Genomic DNA, 13,278 nt, shown 5'->3' with positions numbered 1-13,278 from the left:
TGCGGAGCTTCGCCAGGGCTCTGATCTGAAAAACCTGATGGCTAATCCAGTCACCTGACCCCTCGTGAAGAGAGACATATGCCTCATATCACCATCCCCGCATTCACCGCGAGGCGGTAAACGTCAAACGTCGATCCCGCGGGCGTTTTGATCGTATGATCTTTAATCCTCTTGTTTTCCCCTCTCAATGCAGTGCATTGAAAAAGACGTAAAGAAAGTGCGAACTACCTTATTCTAGTCTTTCTTGGCTTGCCTTTTAAGGTCGCGCGTGGATCCCCCTAATGATCCTGATAGCGCACACGGTAAGAGCCGAGGCACAAACGCCCGCCAAGGTCATGGGTCTGATGTTCAGTGCGCCGCCCCGTACAGATACGTCTCTGTGAGTGCGCTCGGGGGGCAGGCGTCTGCTAAATGAATAAACGTGAGCGCTAATGGCTAGTCTGAGGAGTCAGGGGCTGCCTGATGTCGAAACTCAACTGCCTGACCTGTTCAGTCGGCTGTGCTGCCCTCACCATGTGACCTCCTCTGCCTCAGCCGCAGCCTCAGCCGCAGCCTCAAAGCTCATCATGTGAGTGCCAGCAGTGGGGCAGAAAACACACAAGAGCAAGTGAAAGAGAAAGAGAGAGAAAAAAAGAGGAAGGGAGGGAGAGAGAGAGAGAGAGAGACTCTTATTAGTCTTATTAGTAAGACGAGGGGAGAAAAAAAAACAGGCCTTTTCATTGTGCCATGCAGCAGCAGCAGCAGCAGCAGCAGCAGCAGCACGCATCACAATGGAGCGCGTGCCAACAGCTGCACGTGAGTCCTCACCCGGGTCCTCTCCGCTCCGCTCTTCTCCGCTCCGCCTGCTGCTGCTGTCAAGGGAGGTGGATGGGTGGGGGTGGAGAATGTATGCCTTCATCTGTGAGGCCATATAGGAAGAGAGAAGCTTTCTCTTCATTTATATTACATGGCAACCCCCACCCCCACCCTAACCCCCACCCTCCCCCTCACAAGCTCTCCCAGGCTCTGCGTACAGAAGCACTCCCCCATCAGATAAAACTGACAGCTTTTGTCACCAGCGCCTAGAAGGCATCCTGGACGCCATTTTTTGACGTTGTATTTTGTATGTTGTTTGGTAAACAAGTTCAGCTAGCCTCCTTCAGGGGGTTGCTTATTGGGCCCCTTTTGAGCTGTGGAGGCTCCCGTCGTGCCGCGGAGGTTTCGGGTTGCCGTTTTTCGCGCTGTGTCAGTAGCCACGGGGGCGAACGTGATGCGGTTGCTTCCCATGGCGAAGGCCACGCTTCTCGTTTCGGGAAAGGAGGTGGTGGGGGTGGAGGGGGGGGGGGAAACAATGGTGTCACAGTTTCCTGTTTTTCACCAACTGTGGTGACAGCGTGTCACAAAAGAATTAGGGCAGGCTGGGCTAGGAGGATGGGATAGTGGGAGGAGGAGGAGGGAGGAGGAGGAGGAGGAGGAGGAGGAGTGGTGGTGTGTGGGGGTGGTGGTGGTGGTGGTAGAGGGTCGCTGGTAGAGGGGTTTTGCTGCAGTGATACATGTTAAATCATGTCGGACATTTTCAGCATCGCGCAATGTCGCGCATGATTTAGCTCTGTTTCTCCAAGAGCTATCTGGGACTCTGAGCTCCTCAGCCTTCAGGTGCTGCAGGGGGGAGATGATCGGAAGAGAGAGAGAGAGAGAGAGACATCTGTGGAAATGAAAGGCGCTCGCTCCTCCTGATCTTCACGTGTGCTCCGAGCGTCATCTCCACGGCCGAAACCCACGAGATGTGCCATGGACACATCATGCCGCGTCGTCCCCGTCCATAACTGTCTGAAAACCTTTTCGGTGTGCTCCTGACTCAGATACACACACACACACACACACACACGCGCACACGCGCACACGCGCACACGCACACACGCACGGGCTTGCACACTCTGCAGCTGCAGGGCAACTGAAAGGGTGGGTTCTATTAATAGCACAGGGTGGGTCACCCCCATCAGAGATGAAAGTGCACTGCTATCTGTTTGAGTGAGTTGTATGTATGGTTGTGTGTGTGTGTGTATGTGTGTGTGTGTGTGTGTGTGTGTGTGTGTGTGTGTTGCCTCCGGTGAAGGCCTCCAGTAGAATGCTGTGTGTGTGTGTGTGTGTGAGTGTGTGTGTGAGTGTGTGTGTGTGTGTGTGTGTGTGTGTGTGTGTGTGTGTGTGTCTCCAGTACAATGCTGTTTTATCATTCCTCTCATGCACAAATGTACAGATGAGATGAAAGGAGAACTACCGCAGTTCAGGCCGCCCCGAAAACAAGTGCGGAGGCTGCAGTGTGACTCAACATGTTGAGCCTCCACAGGCCAAACTCTCCACCTCCTTTCTCTTTTGCTCTTTCTCCCTCTTTCTTTCTCTGCATCTCTCGCTCTCTCTCTCTCTCTCTCTCTCTCTCTCTCTCTCTCTCTCCCTCCCTCTCTCTCTCTCTCTCTCTCTCTCTCTCTCTCTCTCTCTCTCTCTTTCTCTCCCTCCCTCTCTCTCTCTCTCTCTCTCTCTCTCTCTCTCTCTCTCTCTCTCTCTCTCTCTCTCTCTCTTTCTCTCTCTCTCTCTCCTCCCTCGGTCTTCCTGTCCTTGTGTTTTGGAGTGCAGTGCTAGAGGCAAAAGCACAAAGGCCAGGCCTGCATGCGAGTGCCCTGCTGCTCCCATTGGCCAGATCGGGTGTCCATCCACCACCCCTGGAGTGTGGGCAGAGAGCTCTGAGCCAAGTTGCCTTGGCAACCCTAGCCAGAGCTCACCCGTTTGAATGCCCATGTTATGACGCAACCCTACTTTGAAAGCATAACTAGCAGCATTCAGCAATCAGCTTTTTAATTCATAAAGAACAAGTCAAGTGAAATCACACTTCTTTTTTTTTTCCCCTATTCACTGGAATGTCTTACCTTACTTTTCTGTGACCTTTGCTTGGTTTGTTCTGCACATGACCGTCACCATGAAGCACCTCAGCTATCTGCACTGCACTGCACTCAAAGGCTGTGTTCAAGGTGCAACAGGAAATTCAAATCGGAAAGGAACAGAGATGTGACTGTGCCATCGCGGTATTTAACGCGGCATTTAATGGCTAAGCTCTCAGCTGTCATCGGATGATGGCTATCAGCTAAAAGCCTCGCGGTGAAGAGCCGTGCACTGCACTGCACTGCAGTTGTGTACGGAAGCTTTTTCGGGGCAAATGCTTAAATGGCCGTTAAGCTGCAGCAGCAGCAATATGTCAAACCTGACCCAGGATCAGTGTTTCAGGCCTGCTGCCCTCAGAAGATATACGATGTGCTTATAGCCTGACTCCGAGTCAGTTTCCCCTCGCTTGTGTGGGGAGTCGAATCACAGAGTGGGCACTTAAGTGTGAACATTTACTTTCCTAGTTAACATGTTGTTAGCAGGCCACAGCTTTTACGCCGAGCCCTCGGCCCGTGTCTGGCCCGTGTCTGGCCCGTGTCTGGCTACACGTGTGTCACGCTTCGAGTTCTCGAGAGGTTGTTGTGGGTGAGGAGTCAGGCCGGGCAAGAGAGCTATTTGCAGTGCTGAGTCAGCAGTGGTTGGCGAAAGATAAGAGTGTCCTGTAAACGCGTGGCTGCAATAAGGTGTCTATAAAAGGGCCCTTGGACGAGGCCCTTCGGTAAACAAGCGAGCGAAGAGTGCTTAGCCGTAGGGAAAGCCCAGCGAATGAGAAGATGAGAGGAACACGGGGGCCGCTGTCCTTCTCCTGTAAATGAAAGAACGTTTCGGTTCAGCGAGAGGCTTTGAGATCAGTCGAGGTCAGCATTTAGAACATGCAGATCCTATTTTGTACGGGCGTTCGTTCTGTTTTTTATTGTGTGTGTGTGTGTGTGTGTGTGTGTGTGTGTGTGTGTGTGTGTGTGTGTGTGTGTGTGTGTGTGTGTGTGTGTGTGTGTGGATAAACAAGAACTTCGGAACCCCTCTGCTGGGTTGGAAAAGTACTGGTGCGTTTGTGAGTGGGAGTGAGAGGTATTTTTATGTATGCAGTGTTTCCATGGTGAAGCCAGAACTGTCTGTACCCACGTCTCTCATAATGAGTGATTTTTGAGTGTGTGTGTGTGTGTGTGTGTGTGTGTGTGTGTGTGTGTGTGTGTGTAGGGAATTGCAGCCCACGTGTTGCGTAATCCGTGGCAGATGGAGCACCATTCACGCCGGCTAGTGGTGCAGTGTGACTTCTACTCATAGGATGTGAACAGTTTGTGTGTGTGTGTGTGTGTGTGTGTGTGAATGTGTGTGTGTGTGCATACATGCGTCTGTCTATGTGTGCATGTAGTGTAACACATGTCGCCATGTACTGCTTTCTCGTAGAGTGTTTACGTAACCAGTTTCTGTCTAAAGCACCTTAAGAAACAGATCTACTTGTACTTGCACTCTCTCTGTAGTGTGACACGGTCACCCATAATGGGAAATGTAGTTTTTTTGCAGTGCTCTTTTGTAGTTTTACCACCAGCATACTTACCAAGGAACGGGACAAGGACCATTGCTTCCTACCTTATCTGTAGCTGTTGCTTCAGGCCTTGTGGCTTGTGTCACGTGTTTGAACAGACTGTTCAAGAGGGAGGTCTTAGGCGTGACCTCTGACCTGCTTAGGCACACTGGGAGAGCAGAGGGGGACAGAGAAGGGGGATTTACTGTTGATCTTGTTGGTGGTGTTGTTGGAACAAACTCCTAATCAGAAACCCTCAACCCCTCCTCACTGCAGTGAGGTGGTCTTAAGCGCACACACACACACACACACACACACACACGCGTACTGGATTAAGACAGGGGTCTGTTTTTCCTTTTTCCCTGCCCAGACCTGTATGAGTGCAACCCTAGGTAGCTGAGGGGTTATCAGGAGTCAACCTTGAGATGACTGGGCCACTGGTGTTATCAGTAAGCTAGGAGATTGCAATCATCCTTTCCTCTTTAACAGGCACACGTACGCAAATATACACACACACACACACACACACACACACACACACACACACACACACACACACACACACCTAACCCCCCACTGGCCCACCAGGCAAGTCTGGGGATTCTTGGCTTGACTTCATCTGATTTAGACCAATCAATCAGCCAGTCAGTCAATCAGAATCCACTTGGTGAACTGACTGAAAGAGAAGGAGAAAGATGTCTTGCTGGTTAGAGCTTTTGAAACCGGCAAGAATAGTTTTTTTTTTTTTTTACCAGACGTTACATGGTGAAGACATCAAGGGAATTATATCTTACGGAGTTAGCAGGCTGAGGTTACAGTCACTTTCACACACAAGCAATGTATCCGCTGAAATATAGGCGTTTAATTAATCAAGTGACGCCGGTATCTTCATTTATGAAGTAATTACAGCTGCCATGAAATCGTTTAATCAAGTGTAACCAACTCCAACTGTTTACTCGACCTTGGGGTAATGGTGTAGCGGTCTAATGTTGGTGCTGCCGCTGGAGAAATATTTATTTGGTTGGAACCGACGTTGCTGTGGAAGAGCAAAGGGGTTCGTCAAAGTGTAGGTCCGGTACTTCCTGCGCCGAGGCGGAGAACAATAAGACCCAAAGAACCGAGCAGTGGGCCTGCAGTGGAGAGGCACCTCTGGGTTCAAACAGTCTCTCTCTCTTCCCCCAAGACCCTATCCCTGCATGTACACATTCATATTAGACACACACACACACACACACACACACACACACACACACACACACACACACACACACACACACACACACACACACACACACACACCCTTACATTCCACACAGTTTTCCTTTGAGTGAGTGAAGTGAGGCGCTGCCCCATCAGGGTTCCCATCTGAGGCAGTCGGGGCCTGTGAGGCCGGCTGGGCTGTGGAGGCGGGCGGCTGTGCTCAGGGGCCGATAAGGAGCCGGACGGAGAATGTGGGGCCCCTGTGAAGAAGCCTGATTACTGTCAGCGGCCACAAAGAGCCAGACAGATGCCTATCAGGGCTGCTGTTACGAGGCCTGTCGCGGCCTTCATACACACGCGTGCATGCACCCACGCACCGACACACACACCGACACACACACACACACACACACACACACACACACACACACACACTTGCTCTCTCTCTTACGCACACACACAGACATACATGAACACACATGAACAGAGACATACACAAACTATATCTCTGTTTGTCTCACACACACACACACACACAGACAGACCCACACATACAGACAGACCCACACACACACACACAGACACACACTTCCCCACTCACACACACTCGTGCGGTGGGCCTAAGCTCACGTGCCTGTGAGTGGTGGAGGGGAATCCATCAGATGACACCGTGTCGAGTTTGGAAAGGAAATTGAAAAAGATTAGATCTGTTTGAAGTTGGCCTCACATGCCAGTAACTAAGGTAACCTCCACAAAGCACAGTCTTCACCAGTCCGTCCCCCCCCACACACACACACACACACACACACACACACACACACACACACACACACACACAGACCTCTTCAGGAACTCTGTGGGACACTCAGTCAAAACTCAATCACTTCTCTAGAGTCGCTCTTGATTGCATTGTAAACCAGGAAAGCACTGTGTGATATGAGGTCAGAGGACCGAAAGTCTACCCACATCTCCCAGCGCTACGCTACGAGGACGTTAAGCTCTCGGCCTCCACTGGAGGGACCTGTAATAGTTCCCTCACACAGGCCTCCGGAGGTTGATTATGTTTAAATTGCTGCGGGTCCTGGAGTTGATAAGAAGGAACGCTGAGCTGTAATTGCCCACTGATGAGGCCTCGGGGTGAAAGGGAAAACAGGAAAGGTTGTGTTCAGTGTTCACGGAGCTTTGTTAAGATAGCGTGCGTGCGTGCGTGCGTGCGTGCGTGCGTGCGTGCGCGTGTGTGTGTGTGTGTGTGTGTGTGTGTGTGTGTATTCTTGGAAAATAACTGTGTATTTTTGAACCTGGCGCCAAGTTTTCCAAATTGGTGGCGAGGAGAAAAGAAGAAGAAAAAAACTAGGCACTTGCGACAAGGATAAGGAATGATAAGGCTGTATGTGCATGGCATTATCCTCCCATTATGATCGTTTATCTTGAGCATGCAATGGCAGGAGCTCTTCTGCGAGGCTCAATATCTAGCTCATGTCAGTCAGCTCGTGCTGACCGCGCTCTTGCTGCCCTCATCGCCTTATCTGAATGCACACACGGGGGGCCGGCCAGGGTCTGTGTGTGTGTGTGTGTGTGTGTGTGTGTGTGTGTGTGTGTGTGTGTGTGTGTGTGTGTGTGTGTGTGTCTGCGCGTGCACATTTTTGGCTGTGTGGTTCACGAAGTAGGGGGGGTTCACCCTTTTTACTTCAGACACACGATAACCGTATCTGCATGTAATATCGCAAAGATATAAGTGTTCTGTTCTCTTGCTGCTGTGTGTGGCACAAGTTACGCTTGTTCTCTGTTTATGTGTGTGTGTGTGTGTCTGATTCTGAGACCGTGTCTGTTGGGTTGTGCTGGTTTAGGCTACATGTGTGTGTGTGTGTGTGTGTGTGTGTGTGTGTGTGGATAAGAGAGAGAGTATGAGCATATGTTCTGACCCTCCTGTTCCTCTCTCTCTCTCTCCCTCTCCTGCAGGCGAGCCCACCTCCGACTGTGTCTGGAGCGATTGAAGTCCCTCATCCCGCTGGGACCAGACTGCAACCGTCACACAACCCTGGGGTTGCTCAACAAAGCCAAAGCACATATAAAGGTACACACACACACACACACACACTGTTGTCACTGTCTTATCACCTCTTGCTGTTATTGCTTTATCTTCTCATTTTAGATCGTTTTTTTCTCATTTGACTTGACATATACCTCACATGCATACTAGTTTATCTCAACCCGTGTGTGTGAGCCCATGTGTGTGTGTGTGTGTGTGTGTGTGTGTGTGTGTGTGAGAGCCCATGTGTGAGCCCATGTGTGTGTGTGAGTGTGTGTGTGTGTGTGTGTGTGAGCCTGTGTGTGTGTGTGAGCCTGTGTGTGTGTGTGTGTGAGCCCATGTGTGTGTGTGTGTGTGTGTGTGTGAGTGGCCATGATGAGCAGGTATCAGTAGCTCCACAGCACCCTTACGTCACCTCAGAGAGAGCAGCAGTCACGCAACCTCATTTCATATTGACCCGGCGTCCAAACAAACACCCTGATATGGAATGGGGAGAGGGGGGGGGGGGGATAAATACTAGGACATCTCCCGATAAAATAAATGCTGTGTGCCAAGATGGAGCATATCGAGGTCTACTTCACTCGCCCTATCAGGAAATGAAACACGCCATCAAGCGACAGCGTGAAATGGCAGAATGCACCGATTCTTTTTTTTTTTTTTTTTTTTTAATAAGAGTATTGACGTTTCCCTCTCCTATATTCGGTGGTTGCCTGGAGACATGTTGTTGTTGTTGTTGTTGTTGGGTTGTTTTTCGGTGGCTCGGTGGCAGGGAATGTAGGACGGTGTGAGGGGTGAGATCCTGAACACATGGAACCACTTTATTGATCATGACCTCTGGTCATGTGAATAGGCGTAGTAAACAAAGTCAGCAGAAATTGATTGATGTGTGTGTGTGTGTGTGTGTGTATGAAAAGAAGTGTGTGTTTCCTCGTGCATGCATGCGTGAATTATAGTATAGTTCTGTGTGTGCATGTGAGAGGGGGGTTGGCGTGGGATGGGGAGCATGCATTTCTGTAGAGTGTGTGTGATTTTATGTGGGTAGGACCGTGGTTTGTTATGCGTGACTGTGTGCATTTGTGTGAGAGTCTGTGTGAGAGAGATTGCATGTCTCTTTAGTGTGTTTTTTTGTGTGTACAGGACAGTTTATCCATATATGTGTGTGTGTGCGTGTAAGAGAGTGAGTTTATGCGAGTATGTATGTGTTGGAGGACAGTACTGTGTGTGTGTGTGTGTGTGTGTGTAAGAGAGTGAGTTTATGCCTGTATGTGTGTGTTGGAGGACAGTACTGTGGGTCGTGTGTGTGTGTGTGTGTGTGTGTGTAAGAGAGTGAGTTTATGCGAGTATGTATGTGTTGGAGAACAGTACTGTGGGTGTGTGTGTGTGTAAGAGAGTGAGTTTATGCGAGTATGTGTGTGTTGGAGGACAGTACTGTGGGCCGTGTGTGTGTGTGTGTGTGTGTATGTGTGTGGGTCGTGTGTGTGTGTGTGTGTGTGTAAGAGAGTGAGTTTATGTGAGTGTGTGTGTTGGAGGACAGTACTGTGGGTCATGTGGCCTGCGGGGTTCATGCCCGTGGAAACAGGAAGCGAGTGTGAGAGACCTGCGGCTGACATTTCCCAGCTGCCACTTCAAGAGGCCGCCCAGTGCTGATGACTGGGCTCGTCTCCCTCCTTTCATCTCGCTCCTCTCATCTTCTCTCGCTTCTCTTTCTCCTCACGCGCTTCCCCCTTGTGTTTGTGCTCTCTGTCTGCTACCTGCTGCGTTCTGCACCCCCTACCTCTTTACTGGAGTCTCTCTCTCTCTCTCTCTCTCTCTCTCTCTCTCTTTCCACTCTCTCTCTCTCTTTCCACTCTCTCTCTCTCTCTCCACTCTCTCTCTCTCTCCACTCCCTCTCTCTCTCTCTCTCTCTCCACTCTCTCTCTCTCTCTCTCTCTCTCCACTCCCTCTCTCTCTCTCTCTCTCTCTCTCTCTCTCTCTCTCCACTCTCTGCATTCTTCTGTCTGGTTCCTTCTCTCTCCTTCTCCCTTCATTAGATTAGATTCAACTTCATTGCCAATGAAGTGCAGTTAGCATGTAACCAGTGCAAATATCTAATATTACAGATTAGTGCAGAAAAAGCAAGTACTACAGCATATGTGTAATACTGCAATATGTGCAGAGATTGACAGTGGAGAGTCACAATGTACAGATGTTATGTGTAAATGTCCACATCACCATTATTTCTTCACGTTACCGCCTCTTTGGTCTTCAGTGATTTTCTTTCTCCCTCTTCTCCACCATCATCTCGCTGCCTTGTCTTGTCTCTCCATCTCTCTTTCCATGGCTATTTCTCTCTCATCCTCTCCTCATCCATTACCTCATGCCTGTCGTTCACACTCTTTAAGAGCTGGCCAACTTCAACACAGATGAACCTGCCACCTGGAAGTCCATTGAATTCCACAGGAGTGTGTTTGCGCAAAAGATACACTTTTGGTGTTTACTTCAACACTGACAAACCGACTTCACTTAGCTCAACCTTCACAGCATAGAACAAACCCGCAAGGCCCAAAGAAATATTTGCGTGGGGGAGACTCCAAATCTCGGGTGGTTTCCATACATTTGCATCGTCACAATCTGATCTGAGCACTTTGTGAGGAAAAACAGGTTCTTTCGCTTTCCCTCGCTAGTGCTTTAGAACCCCCCTGTGTTCTCCTGCGGGGGCCAATGAAGCCTGGAACCCTCTTGGTCATTTCTGAGTGTGGGGTCTCTGACCTGACCTCTTTAGGGGAAGGCTTGGCCTTGATGGCCTGGCCTCAGTGGCACTTAGAACCTACATGAGATCCGAAAAGAAAAGAAGCCTTAAATATTCTTGTAGTAGTTTGAATGTGAGTGCTCTCTTACTCACCTGCCCCCCCTCTCTCTCTCTCTCTCTCCTCCCTCCCTCCCTGTCTTCCCCCACTCCAGAAACTTGAAGAGACGGACCGGACTCGTAAGCACATGCGGGACTGTCTGGAGCGCAAGCAGCGCCACCTCCAGAGGCAGCTGGACCTGCTTCATGGGCCCGGGGACGTGTCGGTGGCTCTGCCGCCCCCCTCATCTCCATCCCCCTCCTCCCCCTCCTCTTCGCCGTGCTCTGGGAGCGGCGAGGGCGAAAGAATACGCATGGACAGCGTGGGCTCAACCATGTGCTCCGACCGCTCCGACTCTGACCAAGGTGAGCAGACATGGGGTGCCCTTATCTCTCTCTCTCTCTCTCTCTTGCTCTCTCTCTCTCTCTCTCTCTATCTCTCTCTCAATCACTCTTTCCCAGGTAGGCTAAAAGTCATTTCATTGTCAGGACTGTTCTGATTTCTTCTGCCACTCCGTTCATCAACGGTTGGCCCTCATCCAGAAAAATGAAACCCCTTTTGTTGGTCGAGGTTTGTTAGCTCGTGAATGAGCCTGGAACATTAGCCTCACTGTCACAACAACACTGACGGATGTGTGTTTCCTCTCTGTGTGCAGAAGAGATCGAGGTGGACGTGGAGGGCACGGAGTTCTCCCACGGCGAGCTGGACAGCGTCAGCACCGCCAGCACCAGCGATCTGGACGACCACAGCAGCCTGCAGAGCGTAGCCAGTGACGAGGGCTACTCCAGCTGCAGCGTCAAACTGGCCTCCTAGAGACTCCCCAACCGCCCCAACCACAACCCCCCCCCCAAAAACACCACCATTCAACCAGCTCCCCTCAAACACCCACGACTCTACTTCTCCGAGTTGACATCCTGCTTCCCCTTGTCGCCTCAACTGCTTCCCCATGTCTGCCAGTACAACCACAAAGCCCCCCCTCCAGCCCAAACTCTATCAACACCCAGCCTACAGACCGAACTCTGGCTCAATCTCCTCCAGAGGGCCCCCCACCCCCACCCCCACCCCCACCCCACCCACCAACACTATCTCTGCAGGGTGGTGTCAGCAACCTCCCTGAACAATCATCTCGGCCGAAAAAGTGATGAGTTTGTGTTTGTGATAGCACGAGTGCCTGTGTTCAAGGGTGTGTCGCATGAGGAGCGTTTGCTTTGGGTTGCGAAGAGCACCCTTCGAAAAAGGGGGAAAAATTAGTACAAACGTCAAGTTGCGTTTTTGTGTTTTGCGTAGGGCCTTGATGTACGCCTCTTAAGCTTCGAACACACTAAAAGCCACTAAAAGCACTCCCTGAAGTGTGTTGGGTGTCAGGAAGGGAGGTTTGTGAATAGATTTTTGAACAAAGGCTTTTGACGTGACCGCTACGAAAAGCCCACCTTATCACTTTTTAGATTTGGTTTTAATTCGCAACTGCAGTGGGCATATAGGAATTTTGACTTGTGTGGTTTTTAAAAATGGAGAAGAAAAAAACATCCCATCGATTTCAAGATTCACGTACATACTGAAAATAAAGACCAAAAAAATCGAAGCACTTAAAATCGAAATATGTTACTCTTAGGGGTTTTTTTGTTTCAAGCTCAGTCTTATTGTTAGTCAGCGTGTGAATCCTGAACCGAACACCTTTCGTCAACGTCGGCCTGTTCTTCATCCGCCGACAGAACACGAACAAGTAGAGTTTTTACAGAAAGCATTGTAGTCCGTGTGTGTGTTTCGTTTTGTGGGGACGGGGGGACTCGCAATCTTAATTTGCCATATCAACACTGGTTTGGGCCTGCTTTCCTGCTTCCGCGTTTATTGTTTGGATGATGTTTTCGTTTCATTTTTGCTATTGTTTTTTTTTTTTTACCCCCACATTATTTCGATTTGTACCAGCTGTTCACTGGCACAAATACTGTCATTGGTGCTGGGTTGAAAGCCTGAGGCCCGGGTGACTGCCCACAGTGACCACCGCCCACCAAAAACTAGTAGCCTCAGTCCAAACCCTCACATCTCCTCTCTGGTGTTTGGGGTGGATTGGAGGTGTGGCATCCAATCCAAAAGCAGCTACCACCACCACCACCACTTTTTTCTGCACTTACTAACAAAGTAGGTGTCCATAGTAACTGGCTCGATATTTAAAAAAAATAAAAATAAAAAAATAAAAACACAAAAATCTGAAAATGAGAAGGACAAAAAAATGACTTTTTGAATAGACAACCTTCCTAGCAGTAACAAGCAATAACTCCTGTAGTTGATCTCTCTCCTGACAATTTGGACTTCTTTCCAGAGATACAGACCCAAAGTGTCCGTCCAGTAAGCAGATCTGACTTGCTTATGAATATTATTTTTATTTTGTACATACATACAGATAGTTTAATAATAAAAAGAAAGATTTTAAATGAAGGAATGTGGCGTTTTAAAAACGAAAAAAAAAAAAAATGGTAGGAAACGCATTGATACCCACTGTTAGACCTGTTGCCTCTGTTGCTGTCTGGTCCTTGGTATTTGAACTTTCTGTTTTTTTTTTTTTTTTCTGTCTGTGTGTATTTTAAATTATATTTCTCAAATACGTATGGCCAAGAGCCAGACATTGTGGCATGGAATGTTACTTTGTACGTTTTGCTGGTTGAAAGGTTCAAATGTTTCCACTCTGTAGCCAGACCAAAAGAAGGCACACAATTTCTTCTTTTTTTTTTTCTTTTTTTTTTTGGGAGGGGGGTAACTGAAAGATATGGTCCACACCAAAGTAGAAA

General features: G+C 49.4%; 1 protein-coding gene across 2 annotated transcripts in view; it reads left to right on the top strand.

Moving 5' to 3' along the window:
* The window catches only part of mxi1 (max interactor 1, dimerization protein), a 27,883-nt gene extending 16,415 nt beyond the window's left edge, over nucleotides 1–11,468 (top strand). For both annotated transcript variants that reach the window (XM_012833867.3, XM_012833868.3), the window contains exons 4-6: nucleotides 7,598–7,712; nucleotides 10,608–10,857; nucleotides 11,148–11,468. In XM_012833867.3, coding sequence (XP_012689321.2) covers nucleotides 7,598–7,712; nucleotides 10,608–10,857; nucleotides 11,148–11,305 — 523 coding nt within the window. In that variant the 3' untranslated portion in view covers nucleotides 11,306–11,468. The remainder of the gene's footprint in view (nucleotides 1–7,597; nucleotides 7,713–10,607; nucleotides 10,858–11,147) is intronic.
* Nucleotides 11,469–13,278: the final 1,810 nt, after the last annotated feature.

Source organism: Clupea harengus, chromosome 26 (genome assembly GCF_900700415.2).
Source record: "Clupea harengus chromosome 26, Ch_v2.0.2, whole genome shotgun sequence".
Taxonomy (NCBI): domain Eukaryota; kingdom Metazoa; phylum Chordata; class Actinopteri; order Clupeiformes; family Clupeidae; genus Clupea; species Clupea harengus.
This window is presented reverse-complemented; position numbering and strand designations above follow the sequence as displayed.